A 26,141-nucleotide genomic window follows, 5' to 3' on the forward strand; every position below is an offset into this window, starting at 1 on the left:
TGCGGCGGTCGGGGTCGGGGTCCGGCTCCGCCCCCCGGCTGCTCTGCCCGACGCCTCCGCCCGCTTGCGCGGCCCGGCCCGGCCCGGCAAGGGGCGCCTGGACCCGCGGCTGCGGCGTGTGAGTGCGGCGGAGCCGGGCCGGGCCGGGGCGGGGCGGGGCGGGCGGCGGGAAGCGACTGCGGGCGCCCCGGGCAGGCGGCGGGCCCCGAGGGCGAGGGCGAGGGCGAGGCCGGCCCCGGTTCAGTAGGGGATTGTGGCAGTGGCGGGGCAAAACGATCGTGTTTGCGGGGAAAGGGCCGCGCACTGAACAGTGTAAATAAGTCTTTTCTTCACTTTTTATTGCTCGCTGTGAGTGAGACCCGGGCCCTCAAAGTGGAAGCGTTTCTCTGTTTGGAGGCGAGGAGCCGGAAGAAAGCGCCCACAGCAAACCCAAAAGTTGCCCTGAGAAAGACCTGGGTTTGCACATGCTGAATTAAATCGCTGCCTCGAAAACGAGTGCATTTGGATTGAACGCTGTAACCAGTGTTGATCGTGCAACGGTCGACATGATCGTGCACACGAGGGACCAGGGCCTCCTCAGTCGGGGGCACCCGCAGAGGCCCGGTCAGGGGGGCACCAGCCCTGCCGACAGCATCAGTGTTGGCCATCGGGGGGCACCGCACCCCCGTGCACCCTCTACCAGTCGCCTGTGATTGTACAAATGCAGTAATTATTGTACACCTGGCAACGCTGGACCATGGCACAGCATGGCGATGCCCCTCCAGGACTGCCCCGCCGCACCGCGACCGCTTGCCCCTAGAGGGCTGTGAGCGGGGACCGGGCAGGAGCTGCCCCTATGACTTGCTCCATAGGGCTGGGCGCCGGGACGGGGTGTGAGAGGGGCTGCGTGTAGCTCTGGGGGCAGGAAGGTCACACCCCAGGGCGGGAGGAGGAGTTGGCTCAGGGCAAGAACCACCCCCCCAACCTCCCCCTTCCTGGGCCTTAGTGTTTGAGAGGGAGAAAGTTTGTCCATGCAGAAAAGGACAGGGGAGGGGACATTGCATCCTGGGATGCTGGAGGACTTGGGTGACTCCTCTGTGGGGAGCGGTCACAGTTAATGGAACAGGAACTGGGTTACAAGGATGGCAGAGGAGGAACCTGTCCTGGAGTGGCAGTATTTTAAAGTGGTGTCCTAAAGTGTGCCCAAAACTAGTTTCTGGTGTTAAAATATGGACAGTCCAGGGGTTAAAAGTGCTCAGAGCCACCTGAAATCAATGTGTAACAAAGGCAGACTGAAGTGCGGCAACCAGGCTGTGCCTGTGCCAGGTCGACGGAGGGAGGGGGAGGTGAGTCATTCAGATCCCCTGACATGTCTTCGCTGGCTGTTAACACTCATAACCTTTCTGGGGACATGGTCCATTTCCTCTCAGTGTTCCCAACAGGGTTTGTATCCCTCATTCAACAGTTTCCAGTGCTAGTATGCAAAACCAAAGGTTTTCCCTGATGTAGCACAGACAGGATGAGGAAGAACATGAAAAGAGTGTTGAAATTTAATCTCTGCTAAACCAATATTGTGACATTTGTTAATCTCTGCTTAGCTGTGACATTTATATTGGAGCCTACCCCTATTATTTAACCTTCTTTCCTAAAATGCTGCTCAGGCATGGGCACATCTGGGGCGGAGGGGAAGCACTGGTGCACTTCCGCCCCTGTTTGATACCCAAAGTTTAAAATCAACTGCCTGGCAGTGGCAGCAGCATTTCTGTTCAGGCATAAGTAAGCAAGTCAATTGACATTCAAAACTACCTGATTCCTTCTAAACTCTTTAAGCCTCAGGCGTTAACGTCCCTCTCCTTTTTAATCGTTGTGATGTTCCACTAATCAAGCTAGCCTTTCTTCTGCAGTTCTGCTATCTGTTAGCTGCTTCTGCTAATGTCATTCCTATTTAATAGCCTAGCAGGCTGCTTTTAACTCATTCTAATAAAGTTATATTTGTTTTTCCTTCATTCTTAAATCCTAGCCTTCTAGCATATTTACTAAAGCTTCTAGTTTCATTTTGCCTGGAAAAAAATGTTTTCTGTTATATGGGGTGATACAGCACACCATCTGCACCTCCCTTTTCAGAATCCTGGATCCACCCATGCGCGCAGATTCCTCTGTAAAATGAATATAGTTCTGCTCCATCTTTCACCAAGAAGTATCTTGATTCCAGGAGCCATACTTACTGATGGATTTTGTTCTGACACAAAGAATCCAGAGATTTTTGTACTGGCCAAAAGTAAAACTTTGATGTATGGAAAGGAGTTTTGTCTTTCACTTCCTTTCAGGATGAAAGCCACCAGGTTTTTCAGTAACAATTTACGATTAGACGAATGTGTTTAGCTTAATATGACTTATTTCCTCAAAGGTCCTTAGTTGTTGCTTTGCCCTGTTTTGCACTTTCTAAAGATGACTGGCTGCCTAGTGACTCCTCACCTCAACAATAAACGTTTTCAATGGGCCCAAGAATGACTGATTAGATATAGTGTAATGGGCAGGGTACTCAATGCTCAGGAAGACCCAGTTCTGTCAACTAGAGCAACAGATGGAAACACAGCCTAGAATAGGCCAGGGCCTGATACTCTGGATACACATCCGGGCTGTGGAAACCCAGCTATAAATATAGTTTGTACAGGTGCTATGCAGCACTTCTGCATCAGTGCCATTTCCAAACCTTATTTTTTCTGGAGAACACCTTGTAAATGTGATGCTTTAGTTCTAGAGCTCTAGCTGTACTATTTTTTTGGTCTTAGTTTCTAACTTACTGTGCAACCTTTGACATCACTTTATCTTACTTTCCCTTTATATGCAAAGTGCTTACATCTTTTAAAATGCATTATAAATAGACAGGCATGTTGAATAATGGAACTGTAAAATCTATAAAACTCTATGCCACTCAAATGGCATTTAACTGCATGTCTAACAGAGCATAAACAAGTGAGCATTATATTATTATGGTGGAATGACAGCTAGTCCTATTAGATAGCCTTGGAGACAGATGTGGATTTCCAGCTTTACCTGCAAAATGACACATCAGGATTTTAAACCACGTGCTGTAATAGTCCACTATGATATAACTCGAAATATTATTATACATTTTAATTAGGATATCTTTTTTTGTTCTAGGGGAAAATCTTTCATTCTGTGTTTTAAGGGACAAGACATTCTGAAAAAAAGAGAAGACACATAAGGAAAGATGTCTCATTTATTCAAAGGAGTTAAAAAGTGTTCTAGACTTTCTGTCAGTCAAATTCACAGAGTAACAGGATTTATATTTAAAACACACATATTGAAAAACTTGCTAGGCCACATGAAACTCTCTCACACATTTTCTAAACTTACTTCTGACAATACTGGCTCTTTTAGTTACATCATTGTTGGAGCTGGATCAGCAGGTTGTGTATTAGCCAACCGGTTGACTGAAGATCCTCTCAGTACTGTACTCCTTTTGGAAGCAGGCCCTAAAGATACCCTTCTAGGTAGTAAAAGATTAATGTGGAAGATTCACATGCCTGCTGCATTAATCTATAATCTTTGTGATGATAAATATAACTGGTATTACCATACAACACCGCAAAAGCACATGGATAATCGAATTATGTATTGGCCAAGGGGTAGAGTGTGGGGTGGCTCTTCATCTCTCAATGCAATGGTATACATCCGTGGCCATGCAGAAGACTACAATCGATGGGAAAGAGAAGGTGCTGTGGAATGGGATTATGAACATTGCTTGCCTTATTTTAAGAAAGCACAGGCACATGAACTAGGTCCTAACCAATACAGAGGTGGGAGTGGACAACTGCATGTGTCAAGAGGAAGAACGAATCACCCGCTTCATCAAGCATTCCTTGATGCAGCCCAGGAAGCTGGGTATCCTTTCACAGATGATATGAATGGTTACCAACAAGAAGGATTTGGCTGGATGGATATGACTATACACAAAGGTAAACTATTTTGAGTTACATGGATATGCGCACACACACACACACACACACACTTCCCCAGAATTAGGCAGCCAAAATTGGGGTAGGTGTTTTAAGTGAGAAAACTGATTTTCTGCCCTGAAGAGAAGCATGAAGCTATCAGATGACTAATACTTCTTTTCTTCTTCCCACAGCAGCTGTACGGAGGGAGGGATGGAGTCCATCAGGGGCAGATCCAGGGTGGGTCCAGGGGTACAATTGCACCCTGCTTGCCCCACACAAAGTTTAAAATCAGCTTCCTAGCAGCAGCAGGGACATTTATATTTAGGCAGTCCTGACGGAGTCACTTCACTTCATGGCTTTATAATCTACCAAATTCCTGCTCTTTGTTCTTCACTATGCAGGTGTTAACAACCCTCTCTCCTTTTTAATGGTCTTAATTCCACTATTCAAGCTATCCTTTCTTCAGCATTTTGCTGTCTGTTAGCTATTCCTGGGCTCTCTCTCCTATTTCACAGTCCTGCAGACTGTTTTTAGCTCTTTTCAAAATCCTGGATACAACTTTGGAGTCCAAAGTCTTCAGCATCAGCTACAGTTTCAGCTTTTCAGCTGAACAGCAAAGGGCTGCTAACAATTCACCCATGAAAGGGTTAAAACTGTCACTTTTGCCTGAGCTGGAAAGGGAGGATATGGCCATAATTCTGGAAAAGTCATTTTTTCTTCCTTCTCCTTTCCCAGACCAATGTGCTGCCTTATTTGGGGGCATGTGGTATGTGAGAAAATACCAGGGAATGTGTACTATGCTCCTAAATACTGACATTTTATAAGACTTGCTTGTATTAGGGGAGGAAATAACCTGGAATAGCTACCATAGAATAGTTATTCTGCATTAGCTGCTGGTTAGAACACATTTATTCATCACTGAAAACTGTTTGTGGTTTATTTAAATAAATAGCTATTATATTTAAATTTACACCCTAACCTATTTTCAGTAGGTGTACTGTGTAGACAAGCCGTAAGAAGATTGTAAGGTTCTGATCCTGTTGAACTTGATGGGCATCTTCTCATTGTCTTCACTGGAAATTGGATCTAAGTCTCAAGTGCCAATACATGTCTGAAGAAAAGGCTTTCACAGTGCTAGTAAACAATCTGTTTACCTTTGTTCTTTTAGTTCTCAAATTTAAATGTTTTCCTTTGGTCTTTAAATAAGGGAACTTCCACTTTTAACTGTAATAGGGGAACAAAGCCAAGGAAAAGTCTTGAGGGTGAATGAACACAGACTATTTTGATGCTAGAAAATATTAATGAAAACCTATATTTTGTAGGTCAAAGATGGAGTGCAGCTAGCGCTTACCTTCACCCCGCCATATCACGCCCAAACTTGTCAGCCAAAGACAGAACCCTTGTAACGAAAATTTTGTTTCAAGGGACCAAAGCTGTAGGGGTTGAGTATATCGAAAATGGGCAAACAAGAAAGGTAAGAATTTTTATTTCCTTGCCTGAAAGAAATTGGTGAAAGCAAAATAAGCCTTTACTGGGCAATACATCACAGTTTCATTTTTACGGTATTTTAGGGCTGAAATCACTATCCATCTCTAGAGTATGATTCTCTTTTTAATGATTTTAGGGAGCATACTCTTTCCTTTGTATCAGCTTGGATTATTATCAGTAGATCCCCTGTACTAAAAGAGGGAGTGGATTAAAGCAGTAATCCACTCCCTCCAATCCTAACCTTCTGGCTCTGTGGGCTGGATCAGTGGCACAAGGTCAATCTGTGGGCTAGACCCCATGCAGGTGAGCATGATCCAGTGTGCTGGCTCAGCTGTGCATGCTTGGATCTGGTGGATGCTAGTGCATAGGGCAACATTATCCTGCCTGGGGGGCTCCCCGTGGGTCTGGAAATTTGACAGTAGGGGATGGCAGTTTTTTCTCCTGCCCACAGCAGGGGGTCGGACTAGAAGATCTACAAGGTCCCTTCCAACCCTACATCTATGAATCTATGAAAGCTGCCACTGGAACTGGGAGCCCTAGCCTTGGAGAGGCGTGATTTATAGTCCCAGCAGGAGTGGTACCCAGAGCGCTGGAAGTCAGGGAAAGGAACCCTTAAAAAAGACTTTCAGCCCAAAGAGGGCCATATGGGAGACCCTGAGGAGACAAACACAGGGTGTGAGATGTATGGCCAAGAGGGGCAGAAACAAGGCTGAGCCAGGGACCTGGGAACCTGGTCGCCTGAGACTAGACAAAACCGAGAAGCAGGTGAAGCCAGATAATAGCACTGAGTGCACTCAGAACTGATGCATGATTCGTGATGTGGATAGAGCATGGGTGTGGCTGTGGGGGTGGAGGGAGACCACGAATTTAGCCCTTATGGCTCATAGAGTGCAGTGGGAGTGAACCATGAGGAAGAAAGAGAGCACCTAGGCTCACCAGCCTCTGAGGGCAGCCTCCCTTCATCCAATTTTACAACAAGATGTAGCAGACAAGGGACCAGAGTGGGACCCTAGGAGGTGAGGGCAAGAGCCAGGCAGGGTTGAGGCAACCACAAGGGGGTGTTACAGCAATCCCTGGTGCCTCACATGGTGCACTACTTCATGGTAGCTTGGTCCATGGATTTGTGAGCTTAATCCAACTTCTGTGGAACAGGTGTTCGCAGCAATCCTAGCAAGGGGTTTCCATGCCAGCAGTCAGACACTAAAAACTGAATGGGATCCAGACCAAAATATCAATATAAGTAATATCAATATAAGTAATTGTTCCTCTAGGTCAAGCTGGAGGAACATTAGCAAATTAGTGTAGGGAAGCTTATATTGCCATTGCCTCATTTTAGCTGGTCTGAAGGTAAACATAAAACTTCAGTCCCTGCTGCCCTCAGTCTCTCACCTTTCATAAACACTAAAAATTCTCAGGTAACCTTTTCTTTGAATATTTTCTCTGATTACTGAGCGTCTAACAAGGAAATTCCTTAAGAATTCAGATATTATTTTATAATTCCACAATAATAGTTTAGTAACAGTGAGATATTGTAATAAGAATATACGTTAACAGTGGAGAGCACAAATACTGACAGTTTTTCATTGAAGTACACTATACCCACAGGACTCAGTATGTGTGAAGGAACATCTGATAAGTGTTAACATCTGAATCAATTAGAATGACTCTTTCCATTAATGATGTATTGCAAAAATTATACAATGGGAGCTGTGTGTCTAAAGGAAGATGTTGGTAAGAGAAAGTACCTTGCATTACTTTGCACATTCTTTCATTATTACAGTGTGTTTGGAGAGTAGGGTCATAGGACAAGTGTAGTCCTGCTGATGTTGGCTCTCAAAATAGTGTACTAAATTTGGAGCATCAAGTTTACAAGCTATAGAAATTGGTATAGTTAAGTTGGGCTACTTTGAACAAATGCAGCTGAGGGGCTTTAAGAGCCTGCATTCTGCTCCTATCTGCCACTGACTTCTTGGGTGATATTATATGTCTCTCTCTGATCTTTTCTTCCGCAGTTCTGCATCTCTAAAATAAGAGATAATAAAGATTATTACATATATTTGTAAAAGTCTTTTAGCTTTCCAGAGAGAGAGCACATCAACATGAGATGCTACATCACCCTAGTGATGAGCTACATTTCTGTAGCTCATTGCTATGGTGAGGTAGGGTCAGTGCAGTAGCATGGGAAAAAAACCCTAGCATGGGAAAAAACCCTTAGTATTAGGACTGCTTCATAATGCCAGTTATTGCCCAGTCATTCAGTACTTGCTTAGGTAACAATTTTGCATTCCGGTGTGGTAACAACTATGCAGTCTGGTGCACATGTAGATGTGCAGTTTGGCACATGTGTAGATGTGCCCAGAATGTGGTAAGTAGCTTCAGGTAATTATTTTTCTCTGTCTTTCTGCCTGGACCATTAATATATTAGGGACAAACATGCTGCTTAGTACTTTTTCATTCTTCTGCAAAGAGAACTCAGATTTCTGTTATTCTCTGACATTGTTTTCTACTGTTTCTAATTTCAGATCAGGGAATCTAGGAAACTGCATCCATTTATTAAAGTTATAAAAGGTGGGGTCTGTGTGACAATATTAGAGTTCTTTAGTTTTATTCTGCTAGAACTTAAAGCTCACAGAAGTATGTAAATACTTTATTTTCTTGCATACAACATGCACCTTTCCCCCAAAAACCAGCTACTGGAAATTAGAGTGTGCATTATTTGTGAGAAACGCAGCAAGAGTAAATGTTGCCACTTAGTGGGTGAAACCAAAAGTAAAATCTGCTAGGATCCACAGGGAACAGAACAATGAACAGGCTTGAATCCCTGGATGCTGTAGCTGTGATACTTACTACAAAGAAAAATCTTTTTTCCTTCATTCTGCGTTTCAAACATGAGGTGTACATTGTATTCCAGGATATGGTGTATGTGAGAAAATATGGTATGTACTCTGGTATTCATGATGATTTCTTAAGGAAAATGGCCTGTTAACATGTTTTTTTCTTCTGTCTTTCTGATAGATATCAAAAAATTCACACGTCTTTACCTTTCTCTTAATATTAGAAAATTAGTTCATTCCTACTTAATTTTTTTTCATGGGGAATTCTATGGAAGACAGGCCAGGAAAACTTGAAGTTAAATAATATTGGAGAAATATGCAGGGGTGTGGCAGGACACCTGCAGTGCCTGCCACTTTAAGTTTCTGGTTAGCAGTGGAGTAGCCAGCAGGTGAGTGCTAGTCTCATCAAGGCTAGCACATGACCCTAGGAGGACCCTGAGACTGGCTGAGGGGGTGGAACAGACTCCATTTTAACCCAGGCCCTCAGAGAGAAGCAACAGTCTGAGCTGGGCAAGCAAGGAGGTAACATCAGGCTGAGCTGCTCTTATAACATCTTGGAGGTAAGTGCAGGAGATATGGGGATGGTTTGGAGGTTCCTCGTCCTGGGTATGACCTGAAACTGCACCCTGCCGGGGAAGGGTGGCTTGGTGGGACTTCCTGTGGCAAGGGAGCCCCCAGGAAATGCCAGGTCAGTTACCTCCCTGGTGAAAGGCGAGGACGGGTGCCTGAAAACCCCAACCCTACGTATGACCAGATTACCAGCAAGGGAAGGGACCATGGTCAGGCAAGCCCAGAGGGGGACACCTGAGCCCCGTATAGTGGGTCCAGGCACAGCGTAAGCTACCTGAGTCCCACAGGGTACAAGACCCCAAGCAGGCCAGAGGGGCTGATCGAGTGAAGCGGCCCAGAGTGGGGCTGAGTATGGCCCTAGTGAGGGGGCAAAAGGCCCAGTGAGGGGCTGAGTGTGTAGAGTGGCCTAGTGAGGTGGCCAAAATGTAGGTGGCCCAGTTGAGGGCAGTAAAATGAGTGGCCCCAGTGAGGGGCAAAATACTGAAATGGGACTACAGGAATACCGGATGCATCAATATAGAAGTACTGGATATGCCAATATAGAATACTGGATAAAGGATGGAAGCCCCGGTGTGTGCCACCTAACTGGAGGCCAGGTGCTAGGCCACATATATGAAGGCCTGGTGTGTGCCCAAGGTTGGAGGCTAAGTGCTAGGCCAGATATGGAAGGCCCAGTGTGTGCACCAGAAGGGAGGCCAGGTGCTAGGCCAAAAAACATTTGTGAGGCATGGGACACGTGTAAGGAGAGGTTGGAGCGTGTACTAAGGCCCTTGGCATCAGGAGGACAAGCAATGGGCAGCCTCCTGCCTTAGAAGCAGCAGTCATATTGTTTTTCATCAAGGCGTGGCAGGAGAACGATGCAGAGGTTTAGCCTTGAACAGGCAGGCAGCCAGCATTGAGACCCAACCCTAAAAGCCAGGCAGTTTCAAGGGGAAACTAGATTACACTGAGATCAGAAGAGAATTTTTTAGAGTATTTAAAAATTATGTGTTTTTTTAATGTAACACCTACTTAATTCCAACACTTGGAGAAGGGGGAAAACTTCATTGCTAAAGATTTACTGGCATGATTCAGAACTCAATAAAGACACTGGAAAGATTCCTATTCACACAACTGGACATTGGATCAAGCCCTAAGAAGTCATTGAGTAAAATCAGGAAAGATGATCTGGGCAGTCCTGCCATTTCTGAGATTAAAAAAAAATAGGCATAAAAGATGTTGTATTTTCTAAATTAACAACAACAACAATAAAAGGGAACCAAATCAATATTTTTTTCTTTTGCAAGTCACCTTTCTGTGCAATATATGACTATATAGAATGTAACATATAAGCTGTGAATAAGTGAAGGATTTGCCTTGGGTACAAATACAAATGCTGGTATGATTTGAACTAATGACCTGGAGTAAATATTGGGAGTACACATTTAAGAACAGCATTATTTAAATAAGCCACATATTTACTTAGAAATAAAATGAGGACACATTTCTAGTACGTGACTCACTAAAGATTCTCTGGAAGTATTTGTTTATACTGTGCAACATGCTTTAAAGATTTCACAATATGGTGCAAAATATAACTTCAGGAATTGATTCAGCAGATCTGAATACTTAATAGATTAGTTTTATTATACCACACCATGTCCAAGGGAGACTAATATTAACGGGGAATAAAATGTCAGAGTTGGGTGTGCCTTCACTAACAGCAGGTGATTTAGGAGAAAACAGTTAATTAAAATCAAAAACTCTTTCTAAGTTTTCTCTTAAATCTAAGTTTTCTCATAAAAAAACTTGCCAACCATAATTTTCCTGAGGATGGAAAAATAGATAGGAATGCTCCAAATAAATCCCACTGAAGCTAGCAGCGCCCAGATATTATAACTGCATCATGGCTGTTTTGTCCACATGGGATGGGCTTTGTGATCTCAGTCCATTTTCTTCAGAATAGGTGCTACACCACAGAAATCCTAGCAAGAGGTGCTGCCTGTAGTGAACCCTTCAAAAGGAGACAGTACTATAAAAAATAAACGGTACTTGCTACACTGGTATGTGATCACTTAGTGCCATTTCTAAACTTAAAGCAAGTAAGTGACAACGGCCTAAATTCTATACAAATTAACAGTAGATTTAAGTTCTAGCATTAACAGATAATCAATGGAAAAGTTGCCACCTTGACCTTTCTTTCATGGATTGTACTTGGCAAGACGTTAAAATGATGAAGGGAACTCTTAACGGTATATCATTTGCAAGTTACTCATCACATGCTTAGCCACAGTTGACATGTGTTGGGCTAAAAAGAGCACAGGGTGCTGTTCCTTCTGCAATGCTCTATAGCACTAAAAGGCAAATGTTTAAAACTAAATGCTAACTCTTGCATGATAATATTTAGTAAAGACACTATCAACCAACTCTTCAGAGTATACAGTGCCTTATCAGGCCATGAAATCTCTCAAACCAAAGGACAAAATCCTTCCTTTGGTATACTGAGCATTTAAGAGTGTGGAATGAAGACAGCTGCATGTGATTCAGGGGGGCTGAATAGAAAACTGCTGTCATGTTCCCTTAACAAATTCTGGGCTCCCCCATATCATCTACTGTCAAAGGCAGCATTTATAATCTTATATGAAAATCAGTCCACTAGGGCACAGAGCACATAGTTTGCTGTTGAACACATTAGTGACTTTTCTCATCTAACAGAGAGCATTGAGCTTGAGTTCTTTAAATGATTCTCAACCATGGTGCTTTGGCACCCTGTGGTGCTGTGAGATAATTTTAAGGGTTCTGCAGAACATTAGCGCTATCATGTGTGCAAACACCTACAAATGAGTCACAAGATAAGGCCAGAGATTTCAAATAGGATTGCATTGTACCTAAACCATTTTTAACCTATTACGATCTCTTTGAGTTCTTTGCAACAGAGGAGTTGCTCTGCTATTTTTCTGTAGTCAAAAAATGTGTGGAAGTTGAGAGCTAATATTTTATTAGGGGTGCCTTGAGTCTAAAAAGGTTGAAAATCTCTTGTCTAGTAGCTACAATGAGGAGGAAGATGAATGGCTACAGTAGTAAGGAAGTAGCAGCCTCCTAAATCACATGGGACAGTAAGATTTAGATCTAAAGCTGCAGTGCTAATCTGTGTAAGTGAAAGCAAGAAAATTTAGAATCTTTGGTTCTTTTGGCCAGAAATATTGATGGAACAATACTGAAAATACTAGATCAAGTCCTGGTAGAATAGGTAGAGGCTGGTGAGATGAAAATGTCAGTCTCTGAAGATCTCAGCTAATGTTTAGCAGTATAAGTAGCAACCAGCTGAAAGAAGCACATTCTTAAGGCAACGTGTTGGAAAATCTGTTGTATAAAACAGAAAGCATATACATACTGTAGCAAATGACTATATGAGGGTTTCAGCAAGACCCCAAAAGCTGGTGAAATGAAATATTAGCATCTGTTGAATTAACAATGGGACAAAAACTCTTGACAAGAGAATGTGTTGTACTAATATTTTACAAAGCACCTTAGAATTCAGAGTCTCTTATGATCCTTGGGCCAAACGTTTTACACCTGCTTGAGTCCTTGAAAAACTTTGAATACAAAAGGTGGTGGGTCCTCCTTGCTACTTTTTTATGACAGTTTCAAGACTAAGATGACAGTATGGTACAAAGAATAGATCAATTACTGGGTTTTTAGAGGCTTGAACAGAGTGGAATAGGTTCATGCTTAAGTCTACCTAATAGGTGGAGTAGGACCTGGCTGTTTGCTTTTAATTTACTCATTGTTACTAAAATGGAACATGCTCTGTCTGTTCCATTGTTTGAAACTACTATAGACCTCAGTCCTGGCAAAGAAGCATGTGAATGTACTGCCAAATATGTTATCTGATAGACTGAATGTTTGTTAATGGATTATAAAACACTGTTCCGTTCATATTTTGTTCCAAAGTGAAAACCCAGTTTTTCTTGTCCTCACAAGCTCTTAGAAAAAATATTGGTATAAAAAGGTATAGCTTATTTAGAAAGGGTAGGAAGAGAAAAAAAGGCAGGAGGAGGAGGTAGAAGTTTGCGGTATGCTGAAAATATCTGTATAGTTGTTTGCTCTGAAGTTCAGGAACAGCCAAGTGGCAGAGCTGTTTATATTTCTGGTTGAAAATGAAAGGGTAAAATAACAGGGACAGTGTCATGGTAGGAAGTAATGGTGGACTGGGCATTATGAGCCATTAACAGCAGCATTAAAAGATAGGTCCTGGTGGTAATGAGGGACCTTAACTGCCCAGACATCTGTTGCCAGGTCACAGTCCATTAGCTTCTTGGAATGTGTTGAAAACAACTTTTGTATCCGAAGGTAGAAGAGATTAGTAGGACAGCAGCTATTTTAGCTTAGCTTCTAATAGGTAGGAATTGATTGAGATATTAAAAGATAATTTAGAGAAAAAACATTTATGAAATGATGAAGTTCACCATTCCAAGGAAAAAAAAGGTCTGAGGACAGTGGAATAAGGATAATTAACTTCTGAAAAACAGACTGCAATGAATTTAGGAAATGGCCGAGGTACAGTCTCTTGGGAAGACAAGTAAAGGGATAAAGATTTCCTGAGAGTGCGCAGTGACTAGGAATGACAACGTAAATGTACACTGCCAGAGAAAAGCCAGGGGGCTATGTACATGTGGCACGGCAGGAGACACCATTGTGTGGATTGTTGTAACAACCTGAGCAGCAAGGCCAGCAGTTTGCTGCTAGCAGCTGGGAAAAGAACACCACCTGGCTGGAGCTGCTGCTCATATCATCTTGGAGGTAAGGGCAGGAGCCATGGGAATAGATGGAGGCTCCTGGTCCTGGGACGTGACCTAAAACTACACCCTGCTGGGGCTGGTTGTTGTGTTGGGACTGCCGGTGGCAGGGAAGTCCCCAGGAAATGCCACACCTGGGGTCTCCCCAGTGAAGGGTAAGTATGGGGCGCCTAAAGCCTTAGCCTCCATTGCCTTGTGGGGGACCTTATGGAGGGAAAAGGCTACGGGAGCAAACCTCAAAGTCAAAGCAGGAGCCCAGGCTCATGGTGAGTCCTGAGATGAGGCCCAGGTCAGGAAAGCTTGAGGCAGCTCCCAGACTCATTGTGAGCTCTGAGATTGCATTAAGGAGCTGGGTGTGAGGTTCCCAGGGGGTGGGGCCCTAAGCCAAGGGAACTTGATGTAAGGCTCCTCAGGTAAGGGGATAAGGGAATTTGTGAGACCCAGTATAGGGCAGGGGATTGAGGCCCCAGTTCTGGGGCATGAGGGGACTGAGAGGGTCCTGAGCCAGGTTTGGAGCCCTGAGTTGGTAGGAGCTTGGAGCCCTGAGTAGGCAGGGGCTGGGAACCCCAATGTATAGAAGGAAAGTCCAGTGTGAGGGCACAGCAACTGCGAGCTCCAGTGGGGAATGAGAGTCCCACGTGAGACTGGACTATGGGTCCCAGTGTAAGGACACAGGCTTATAGGCTGGGTGTCAGGCCAAACAAACTAAGGCGGAGTGCTACATTGTGGATGCCATCTGTGAGGCATGGGACACCATACAGGGGAGGTCAAAGCCATGTATATAAACCCTTGGCATCAGGGCAAGTAAATGGGTAGCCTCCTGCCTTATTAACATCTTATAATTGATATCAACTAAGGTGTGGCAGGAAAGTAGGTGAGTGGTTTGCCTAGAGACAAGTAGGTGGGTCAACAATTTGACTGGAACGCCCACTTGTTACATTTGTGCATTAGATATCATAGCGCCTTTACCTGCATGTGTAGAGGGGGGCAAATATTAGTAAAAACATTCTTTTAGGGAGGTGAAAGAGTGGAACAGCTTACCTTGGGAGGTTGTGGAGTTTCCTTTTTTTGAAGGATTTTGGGAAGAGGTGAAACATAACTATTGGGGGTGATCTAATTAAACATGAGCCTGTCTAAATAATAGTTTCGATTAGATAAGGGGCAGGCAATTATTTTGGGTGGAGGGCCACTTGACGAGTTTTGGTGAACTGCCAAGGGCTGCAAGGGTATTGCCACACCTTTACAGGTGCCCTGCCCCCTGGTCATCATCTTGGGACTGGAAGTCCTGAGCCCTGACCTTTGCCACAAGAAGTCCCTCCCCTTGCCCTTAGAAGTACTCCTTTTGGGAAGTGGGTTTACATCTTGGAATTGGAAAAAAAACCAAATTATATACTAAAAATCAAACATTGACAATAACATTTTAATTTTATTAAAAAATATATTTTGCCCTGATTTGTGTGGTGTATATAGAGGTGATTGCATAATAGCTCAAAATCAAGTATTTCTCTTGTATACTGTGGTGGGCTGTGGGGGTGTGTATGTGGTGTGTGAGGGAGGGTGTGTTTGTGGGGATGTGGGTGGGTATGGGGATTGTGGGGGATCTGGGGTGTGTGGAGGGGTGGCTGGGGGTGTGTGTGGGTGCATAGCAGTGAGCGGGGCTCCCTCCAGAGGTGCATGGGTGTGCATATGAGGGGGGGCGTGCATGTGGGGAGGGGTGTGGGTGGGTTTGGTATTTGTGGGGTGTGTGATTATATGCAAGGGAGGGTGTGGTTGTGCAGTTTGTGGGTATGGTGGGGTGTACATGGGAGCCCCACTCGCATGTCCCCCTTAGCCGGTCAGCCCCTGCCTGTGACCTGCAACAGCCTGGAACCTGCATGCTCTATGGCACCTCCCCACCACTGGCACCAGCATGCAGCCCTAGCCCTGTCCCACTCCCACTCCCGACTCACCCCTGCTGGAGCACATCAGCCGGAACCTGGGCACAGCCCCGCCTCACACCTCCTCCACACTGCTGGCCCGTGGTGTGTCCTGCCGCCCCCTGGCCACACAGTGGGGCTGAGGCGGCTCCACAGCTGGACTGACTGACTTTTTAAGCAGCCCAGGTGGCAGTGGCTCCTTCCAGCTATTGCCACCACTGGCCCCAGCTGGGCAGTACTGTCAACCAAGCCCAGCCCAGCGCACCCTGCACCTGCTCCAGGCTCCGCAGTGGTAGCGCGGGACAGAAGCTGTTGCTTACTGTGTGGGAAAAGCAGCCCCTCCCCCTTGCTGCTTTTGGCCATCCCTGCTGCAGCAGCAGCAAGGGGGAGGGTCCACTTTTCTCACACAGTAACCAATAGCTTCTGTCCCACACTACCGCTGCTGAGCCTGGGCAGGTGAGCCTGGAGCAGGTGTATGGCAAATAGGGTCGGGGCTGTGCAGTGCAGGTCCCCACTGGTACCACGGGATTGGGGCCACTGTTTGGGGCGCAGCCGGAAGGAGTTACTGCCACCTGGGCTGCCTAGAAAGGTGATTCAGCTGCGGAGCTGCCCAGGCCCACTGCACACCCAGGGGGCGGCAGGATGCACCACAGTTGAACAGTGCCTGGGCCAGGCAGGATCAAGGGACCTGACACAGGCTGTATTTTGCCCACCCCTAGATTACATGATGTCTTGAGGTCACTTCCAGTCCTGTTTTTCTATGTTTTTATGATAAAACAGGCAACACATATGGAATAATAAAAACAGGAACAGATACAATTCCAATAAAACGTGCCTTTAAAAAAAACCTCATGGAAATATCAGGGTTTTTTTAAACTTAGTTTAAACAGTTTAAATTTTATTTTTAATTTTCAGGTTCTCGCCAATAAAGAAGTGATTTTAAGTGGAGGTGCTATAAATTCTCCACAGCTGCTTATGTTATCTGGAGTTGGAAATGCAGCTGATCTAAAAAAAATAGGGATCCCGGTTGTGTGTCACCTTCCTGGTAAATATATTGTTTTTATCTTTCATCTCCCTAAGAGCTTGGTTGAAAGCCCACTAAAGTCATTGCACTGACTTCCACTAATTTCACTGGAGTTAGAACTAGTGTCTGTGGACTGAGAACAGCTACCATTAAAATAAGTTAAAAGACTCCCACTGATTTTAATGTGCCTTTCCATATAATGATGTATGAGACCCATGTTTATCAGAACTATAGATAAATAATAAAACCCCTTTGTTGTAAAAGAAATTTTAATTTAGAGCTATGCATTCACTTTGATCCACAACCGATTGGCTAAAGAAGCTAAAAAACATTTTATACAAAGATGGAAAGTATAATGTAGACCTTAGCACCTTTGGGTGAAAAAGTTGCTACCGTGGCAGATGATAGTTCTGCAACTGTTTAGCCGACTATTTGCATTTGTTACCCTATTTTTGCTCACAGTGGTACAAACTGTGCAAAATAAATACAGAATTGTAGACTTGTGTTATTAGAAAAATGCTGTTCAAATTAGCCCTATTAGGTCCAAGATTCAAAACATCTTGAAGCTAAACATGGGGATTTTCTTGTATCCTTCAGAAATCAGACTTCAGCTGGATAAATACATCCCATAGGGATGAATGTGCCCTGTGGGTCTTGCGTGTTACATCTTTGCCTGCGTTAGGGGTTATTTCTGTTTCCTTTCAGGCTAGTCTGTAATAGAAAATGTATCTGCTCTATGTAAGTTTTACGATTTGCTTGTATGCAATTTCTTGGATGTTTTTTCTGTTTCATCAGGGGTAGGCCAGAACCTTCAAGATCATTTGGAAGTGTACGTTCAGCAGAAGTGCATCAAACCAATTACTCTCTATAAAGCCCAGAAACCTATTAAAATGGCAAAGATTGGTATAGAATGGCTCTGGAAGTTTACAGGTATGTAAAACCAGCACAATTCAGTTCTATCGGATTACCAGAATTGGTTTTTATCTAAACTGCACATGCCAGAATGGTAGAGTCTTTCACATGAAACTTTATTATTAACTACTCTGTAGAAATTTAAGAATTTTAAAATATGGGACAGATTATGTAGCTTCTTTAGCTTTAACCTGATTTATTTCTTCCAAATCAGATTTTTTTTTTAACAGATAAAATGTTTATAGTAACAAATTAGGTTGAATTTTATAGTAATTTTGTTTTATAAAACTACTGTTGCATTCATGGGGGGACTTTTTTGAGTGTATGCCTTTGTGTGAATGTGTGCTCTGTGAGCCTCTGAGAAAAGCTATTACCATAAATGAAGCTAGCTGATAGAGAAGTTATTGTCTAGTGAGCAAATATACCTGATTAAATTCATACTCTATAAAGTTACCTCACTCCACAGTCCAGATTCTTGTAAAAAGTACTTGGAAGTTCTGAATGGCCTTTGATATATAATATGCACGCTTTCTTAACCGGTTTGGTCCTAACTTCCACTAAGATGAATTGCCAAGATTTTTCTTAGTAAGTAAAATATGTGGGCCAGTATCTGTAAATTTACATCCTGTGCATTGTCACTGTTTTAGCATGCTGGCCCACTAATCTTAGTTCATATGAATGGCTTATTTATCACTTCAAGTCAGTATTTGGCAAGGGCTGCATTGTGACAGCATAGAAACTCAAAGAGAGTGTAATAAAGCAATGTGGGAGGGTCACCTAGTTCTGTTGATCTTTTACTTTCTGTTGTATTTTCTTTTTCTTGTTGAATCCTTTTAGCTTGCATTATAGTTGCTTTAGTAGGCTTCTGGTTAACTAACGTGACCTGACTTAATACAAATGAGGCTAAGGGAAGTAGTAGTATAAAAGGAACTGAGCCACAGGCAAGAGTCAATTGTAAGAAAGGCTCGCTCAGAATTTGATTAGTGAAGGTCAGAATGTTCCAGTTGGACCACAGTATGGCAGAAGAATATTGCTTTTCTGACATACAAAAAACTAGAACTCTTGGTTCCAAAATGATACCTTTTATTAGACCAACTGGAAAATGGCAAGAAAATTGTCCTTTTCTGCAAGCTTTTGGGAATCAAAGTCTCTTTGTCAGGCTCTGGGAAAAGTGTAGATGGTACAAGGTGGTAAAAAGTCCCCATAGGTCAGAAATAAACTTCATTTTTGCACAGAAGGAGCTGAAGATGGAAGTCTGTCCCTCTGGGTCCATGAGAGTGTCTTTGTGAGCTGTGTTGAGTACACCCCTGATTGCTTTTCTGATTGTATTTGTCCTGGTCTGATCAAGTAATATTGTAGGCTTTTGTTTAAGGAAGGGGTTAAAAGAGGTCTCAGTGTTCTGAGATGTGTTCCTCTGGCATTCTTTGCTGAGGTTCCTATCTCCAGACATAACGAAGTTCCAGCATCCCCTAGAATTAGCTTCTGAATTTGGGTAAGATCTCCCAAACAGGCTGGCTACATGTTAGAAATTTTTAGCAGTTTAAGATCTTGAGATGTTAAGAAGTAAGACTGCTTATTTTTGTTTGCCTCATAAAAGTGTATCTAGATATGTATGCAGGGGTTTAGGTTGTAGCTGTGTTGGTCTAAGGGCATAGATATGTATAGCTGTAGTTGTGCTATTATTTATTTGCTACCAATATTCATAATTTGAACATTTTAATAAAGTTTGCTTTTGCATTCACTTAATTGATGATGCATTTTGCTGAGAACAGGGGCTGTCAGAAGTAACCTTCAGACCCCTAAATCTCTTCCAGGGGTCAACACTTTGGATGGAAAAGGGTCTCCCCTTTGCATTCCATGTGTCTTCTACTGTAAAAACAGTGGTGCAGCAAGAATACATATATATATTGTATTAGGTATTAATCTGCAGAAATTACTCCTGCAGACCAGCCGGGGACTCAGGAGTCACGATCTGGCCATTTGAGCTTCTTCATAGGCAGTGCAACAATGCCTTTTACAACAAAGATATTGTAACATCCCACTGTAGCCAAAACTAACTGGGATTTGTCTGTTTATTGATGAACAAGAAGATAATGTACACTGCATGCATTTGTAGTCAGTTGCACATGGATTTACATTCCTTATGGTTTCGTTCTTTATCTGACATAATCATATGTATTGGACAAAAGGAGAGGTGAATTGTTCATGGAAAAATGCTAAAGAAACAAGAGTTTAATAGAAATGTGTTTGTTTTTCTTAGGATGTTTTGGAATGTTTTTTCTTTCTTTTGTTCTCTCTCTAGGTGATGGAGCTACTGCCCACTTGGAATCTGGTGGTTTTATCAGAAGTCGACCAGGTGTTTCTCACCCAGACATTCAATTCCATTTTCTTCCTTCTCAAGTGATTGATCATGGCCGTGTTCCTCCCCTGGTGGAAGCTTACCAGGTGTGTGGTTCAAGGATTTAAGTGATAAATGACTAACCTGATTGTCTTCTATAATGAGATGACTGGCTCTGTGGATGCGGGGAGAGCAGTGGACGTGATATAATTTGACTTCAGCAAGGCTTTTGATACGGTCTCCTACAACATTCTTGCAAGCAAGCTAAGGAAGTATGAGTTGGATAAATGGACTATAAGGTGGATAGAAAACTGACTGTATTGTTGGGTTTACAGGATACTAAGCAATGCCTTGATACCTAATTGGCAGCCAGTATCGAGTGGAGTGCTCCAGACTCAGCCTTGGGGCCGGTTTTGTTCAACGTCTTAAGTGACTGGAAGATGGGATGGAGTGCCGCCTCAGCAGGTTTGCAGATGACACCAAGCTGGGGAGGTAGGGCCAGGATCAGAGACCATGACAAATTGGAAGATTGGACCATAACAAATCTCTTGAGGTTCAAGAAGGAGAAGTGCAAAGTCCTGCACTTAGGACGGAACAATCCTAAGCGCTGGTACAGGTTGGGGACTGACTGGCTGGGCAGCTGAAAGAAAAGGACCTGGGGGTTACAGTGAACAATAAGCTGAGTGTGAGCCAACAGTGTGCCCTTGTTGCAAAAAAGGCTAATGGCATATTGGGCTGCATTATTAGGAGCGTTGCCAGCAGATTGAGGGAAGTGATTATTCCCTTCTATTCAGCACTGGTGATGCCACATCTGGAGTATGTATCCAGTTTTGGGCTCCCCACTACAGAAAGGATGTGGACAACAAGTTGGAAAGAGTCCAGTGGAGGGCAGTGAAAATGGTTAGGGGGCTGGGCCACGTGACTTACGAGGAAAGACTGATGGAACTGGGCTTATTTAGTTTGGAAAAATGAAGACCGGGGGGGCAGGGCTTCGGGTGCTGAATCGATTTGGAGGAGATTTGGCCTGATTCAGTGGCTGAATCTCCAAATCCATCCAATTGGGACCAGCAAAAAGGTCCGAATCGATTCAAAGCTCTCCGAATCTTTTCCAAAGATTCGGAGAGCTTTGAAGATTCAGGCAGTCTGACTCCATGCTGGTAAGTAGGGGATGGGGGGGAGGGAGGGCTGGAGGAGGAGGGAGGGGACCATGGAGGATCCCTGCCAGACCCTATCCCCTGTCTGCTCGCCCTGCCCCCCCATGGCTGCCCTGCCTGCCCCAGCTCCCAGCGCTTTAAAAAAAAGCCCCGACTTATTGGGTGCTACCGAGCAGGGGTGCAGTCCCCACTGCCCCATGCTGCATGGGGGGGGCTCTGCACGAGCCCCCCGACCTCCGCCCCCCAAGCCTGCCCTGCCTACCTCCACCTAGGCACTTTAAGAAAAAAAACAAAACAATAAAAACCCTGGGACTCACCACTCCTGCAGTGGCCTCGGGGCATTGGGGGGCTTGTGCAGAGCACCCCACACAGCATGGGGTGGTGGGGGGGCAGCAGAAATTGACCCCACCCACCGGCAGGAACTGGTGAGTCTGGGAGTCTTTCTTGGGTTTTTTTCCCTAAAGGGCTGAAGCTAGGGTGGGCAGGGCAACCATGTGGGGGGGGGCAGGGGGGCTGGGACAACAGAGGGTGGTCAGGGGGGCTCATGCAGGGCCCCCATGCAGTGGGGGGCAGCAGGGATTGCCCCCCGCCCAGCAGCACCCAGTGAGTCCAGGAGTTTTTTTTCCAAGTGCTGGGAGCTGGGGCGGGTGGGATAGCCATTGCCGGGCTAGGAGAGGGGCTGGGGATTGGCCTGGGTGATTCGGAGATTCAGCCAAATAGATTCAGGACAGTGATTCAAATCATTGAATCGAATCACTGTCCCCCGAATCAGAAGCAAATACTAGCTGCTTCACACAGGCCTAGTACCCAGGCTCATGAACAAAGACAGCTATGCTGGACAGATATCCTTGGTTGTCATGGCCGATTGATTTTTTTTTTTCCAACCAATGCCACAGAACCAACAAGAGAAGATGCTATTTTAAACTTAATTTTAGTAGGCAGTGAGGATCTTACAGAAGAGATGGTTATAGAAAAATGTCTTGGATAACAGTCTTGTAAATTATTATATAATTACAATAATCATGTGGGGAAGACACACCAGCCAAGATGTAAGGATCTGTTTACCTCCTCTCAGTGCATAGATAGGTGGGGTTTTTATTGTGCTCTGAACTCATCTGTAGTCAGGACCATCAGAGAGATGGTGCTGGCTAGAGATGGGATATTGGGTTAGGTGTACATGTGTTTCTGAGACATCTCCCAAATTCCTTGCTTGTGTGTCTAGCTCAGAGTTAAGCTGGTCAACACAAATTCAGGGCTAAGCTGGCCATCACATTTGAGACCAGGAAGGAATTCCTCCTTCAAATCAGATGGGCAAGGACCACTGAGGTTTTTTTTGCTTCTTTCAGTAGCAGGAGCCAAGGTTCACTTTCTGGGGCCAGCTGGGTGTATTTTACTTAAGAAAATTCCTGGCATCATAGGGTCCTGATGTCTCGTGGTCTCTTGTGTTCCTTTCATGTAGTGCACTATTTTTTATCTTTTGTACTAAAGATCATAAGTTTGTTGTAGGCTGTTAAGGGGGTTTTGTGGCATGTGTTGTGTGGGTGGGAGGCTGTCCCTGTGGATCCCTGGAGTTTATAGCCTTTTATGTAGTAGCCTATCATTGCGGGGAACTGATCTTGATGACCCAGATGGCCTCCTCCAGACTTCTGTTTCTAAAGATTTTATAATCTAAGCAATTATGGCTTGTGGGCCTGATCCCCAACCATTCATGTTAGTGGAGATAGGATTATGCCCTTGCTTGGAACAATATTGTCTCCATGTAATTTCTTTCCTAGTTATTCTTTATTCATGTTTCTCAATATGCACTGTGTGCCAAAAGTCTGTATTACACACCAGGGAACTGTCAGTATGCACATCTGCTTCCCCTGGCTAGTCTTTTCACTTTATGATGATAGTAATTTGGTCATCTGAATGCTGAGCTACTGATGCACTGGAATGGTGGCATTCCAAATGAAAAGAGCAGGTGTTGTCCTAAAAATAATATTTTTTCCCTTTGCCCTGTGTACAGCCAGATAGTTTAACAGGGAAAATGTTCTTGCAGTGGCCTCTACTTTTTGTGCTCCCTGTTTAACATTTTACATGTGCAAAATCTATTGGGAGAGTCCATGCTTTTCAAAATTGCATTGGCTTCTTAGAAGTGTCAGCTGACTTTTTGTCATGGAGTGTGTTGGGGCTGTTTCAGGTCCATGTTGGACCCATGAGGAGCACAAGTGTGGGCTGGCTCAAGCTGAAAAGTGCGGACCCAAGGGACCATCCTATCATTGAACCTAATTACTTGTCAACAGGTAAGTGCACGATTCCTTTATTGAGCTGATTTCATTCGGTTCTTTTCCTCATTCTTCCCATGCTCCAGGGAGAAATAATCTGTTGCTTGCTTGTGGCAAAAGTTAATCCCTGCTCTGCACCGTGCTAGCTGCCTGTTGCTTACAGTAAGTAATAATTCTGTGTATACAGTGGTAGTACCTTCCACCAGAATCCCATCATACTAGGCACTGTATCAGCACAAGGCAAAAAGATGGTTCCTTCCCCCCTCAAAATTATAGTCAAATTGAGTCATAATTCTTGCTTGTTCCCTGCAAGTTCTTCCATCTGTATGGGAGGGGGAGTAGTAGCCACCATGAACATTGCTTGCCACCCCAAGCTCAGACTGAGGAGCAACCAGGTAGCCTGTGCAGAGGAATGAGGGGGTGGGGGGTGTCTCACTGCTCCCCTGCTTAGGTGCACAGGGCAAGTGACAACTTAGTCCGTACTGAGGACACATACCTGAGTCTGGGAAAAAAAGTTGTTTGCTCTTTTCTTAACAAGACTGAGCCCTTATATTGTGCATGGATTTTTCCATTCTGCCTTGTACTAACATGTACTAATATAACGTGATTTGGGTTTTGTTATGTGCAGGGAAGTGTTGCAACATGTTTCTGTATTTACAGTCATTTTGATTTCTCTCTATGCAGAAACAGATGCCTGGGAATTTCGTCAGTGTATCAAGTTGTCCAGAGAGATTTTTGCTCAAAAAGCTTTTGAAACATTTCGTGGTCCTGAAATACAGCCAGGTAGCAACATACAGTCTGATGAAGAAATAGACACTTTCATAAGACAGAAGGCTGATAGTGCGTATCATCCTTCTTGCACATGTAAAATGGGGCAGTCCTCTGATACCGGTGCTGTAGTTGATCCCCAGACTAAAGTAATGGGGATTGAAAACTTGAGAGTTGTAGATGCCTCCATAATGCCTAGTATTATCAGTGGGAATTTGAATGCGCCAACCATCATGATTGCAGAGAAGGCTGCTGATATAATTAAAGGGCTCCCTTCGCTTCATGAGAAAGATGTTCCTGTATATAAACCTCAACATTTGGAAACTCAGCGCTAAACAATATGCCCGCCATTTATTTTCTGTGGGTTTTTTTGGTTTTTTTACTCATACACAGAATTTTACCTTAGGCTTCTCCAACAGAATAAATTTGCTATTGAAAAAAAAGAAAAAAAAATTACAGAGGGTATTAATTCACTAACTTTCTGACTCTAGTTTTGAATACATATTTTTTTTTATCAATATGTTCATGAAAACTATTCATTTGTTTAAAATTTGTGTACATGACCTGCTTTTAATGAGAGTTATTCTGACGAGGGGCAAGTCTACCATTTGAAACAGACAGTCATGGGGGAACAGCTAGATTTTTCAGTACCTTTGTGGTTTAGCATGGGATGGAAAGGGTGGATATCAGCCATTTTGCAGAGGACAGTAAAAGGCCCAGAATTGCTTTTGTTCCTTGACAATTATTTAGCGAGTGAGGAAGGAAGGTTCAGTCAGGCCATAAGCCTAGCATGTGAAGTAAGTGTTGTCTATTTATTGGAGTAAAGTACATCAGCATGAAGCAAGGAGAGCAGTATCCCATACCAAGAAATTTCACCACAGCTGTCAGTGTCAATGCCATTTATTTTATCTCATGTAATCTTTTGTAATAATGTGGGTAGGGTCGTATAGGGTACTGATCACTGTTTCAACATTAAGGTGGAATTGTACTAAATGGGGGCATAAGTATTAACATAATGGTATAATTAAAAAGAAAAGGAGGACATATATTTTACAAATATGGCTGACTTCAGAGCCTCTATAATAAATGTAAAAATGGAGTTGATAGTTTAAAAATATATACAAGGGCAACTTTTAGAAACATTCTGTTTTTTGGAGTTAGCTTAATAGCATTCAGTTTGCAATTTAACCTTTTTTGGCTTGTGTTCCTATATATTGAATAAAGTCATAGAAGGGCATGGATTTTGTCTTTGCACAGCTTTAGGTGGTAAAGAGACTTCCAAAGTCTTGGGTTCCAAAGAATTGGTTATTCAATAAATTTCCCAGTTACCTTAGACAGAGACCTCTTCCCAGATCAACTCTATATTTATACGCATTTGCTCAGTTAATTTGAAGATTTCTGGCTCATTTACCTTTATGAAAGAATAAAGGTATCTTGGCTTTTGGGTTTTAATCTAATTTGTTCTGATTTCCCCCCCCCCCCGAGAATTTTATTTTTTTTAAACAGAAACCTGTCAAGGAAACTTTCTTGAGCCACCGCCTGGTGACGTGTGATAGACTAAAATATGCGAATCAAGATCAAACCAGTGGAAATCACAGTCTTTTTCGCCCCTCACGGGTGGTACCTGAGAAAGGAAGGCAGGCTATAATTTATACTTAGGGGTTGATCCTGAAGTCTTTACTGAGGAAAAATTCCCACACATCTGACAGGAAGTGTTTCTTTGGGAAATGAGTGCAGTCTCAGTTCCATAACTGTACATTAGGGCTAGGTACCGACATTCAAAAAGCCCGAGGTAGAATCCATCTAAGTTGAGCAGTGTTCTGTAAGTGGCATAGTTTAGATCAGTAGCAAACAGAACACACGTTCGCCCTGTGTGGAGAGGAGGCACAAATCTAAGACCAGTTTGTGACTTTTTTAACCCAGTCTGGGTGCTGAACTTCTCTGTTATGGGTATAGGCCAGGTTTGCATGCCAAACGAGTATGGACCAGTTTCTAGTAATTTATACTGGTAAAAGTGTAATGTCTGTACCTGGTCTAGGAAGTTGTGGAGTCCCATCACTGGAGATTTTAAGACTCTGTTAGATGAATATCTGTCAACAATAATCTAGGTATAATGTATCCTGTCTCATGCAGGGGGGCTAGGATAGA

The 26,141-nt window shown here is 43.7% G+C and overlaps 1 protein-coding gene across 2 annotated transcripts; it reads left to right on the forward strand.

Annotated features, from left to right (window-relative positions):
• Nucleotides 1–35: 35 nt before the first annotated feature.
• CHDH (choline dehydrogenase) lies at nt 36–25,230 on the forward strand. 2 transcript variants are annotated; one of them, XM_059716032.1, is made up of 8 exons: nt 36–118; nt 3,145–3,962; nt 5,267–5,418; nt 16,446–16,575; nt 17,350–17,484; nt 19,769–19,911; nt 23,141–23,243; nt 23,910–25,230. In XM_059716032.1, exons 2-8 carry the CDS (start codon nt 3,215–3,217, stop codon nt 24,326–24,328), a joined length of 1,830 nt encoding a protein of 609 aa, XP_059572015.1. In that variant the 5' UTR covers nt 36–118; nt 3,145–3,214; the 3' UTR covers nt 24,329–25,230. The 2 variants fall into 2 exon arrangements, with proteins under 2 accessions (XP_059572015.1, XP_014452036.1); XM_014596550.3 differs by lacking the exon at nt 36–118 and adding an exon at nt 240–312.
• The last annotated feature ends 911 nt before the right edge of the window (nt 25,231–26,141 follow it).

This window comes from Alligator mississippiensis, chromosome 12 (genome assembly GCF_030867095.1).
Source record: "Alligator mississippiensis isolate rAllMis1 chromosome 12, rAllMis1, whole genome shotgun sequence".
NCBI lineage: Eukaryota > Metazoa > Chordata > Crocodylia > Alligatoridae > Alligator > Alligator mississippiensis.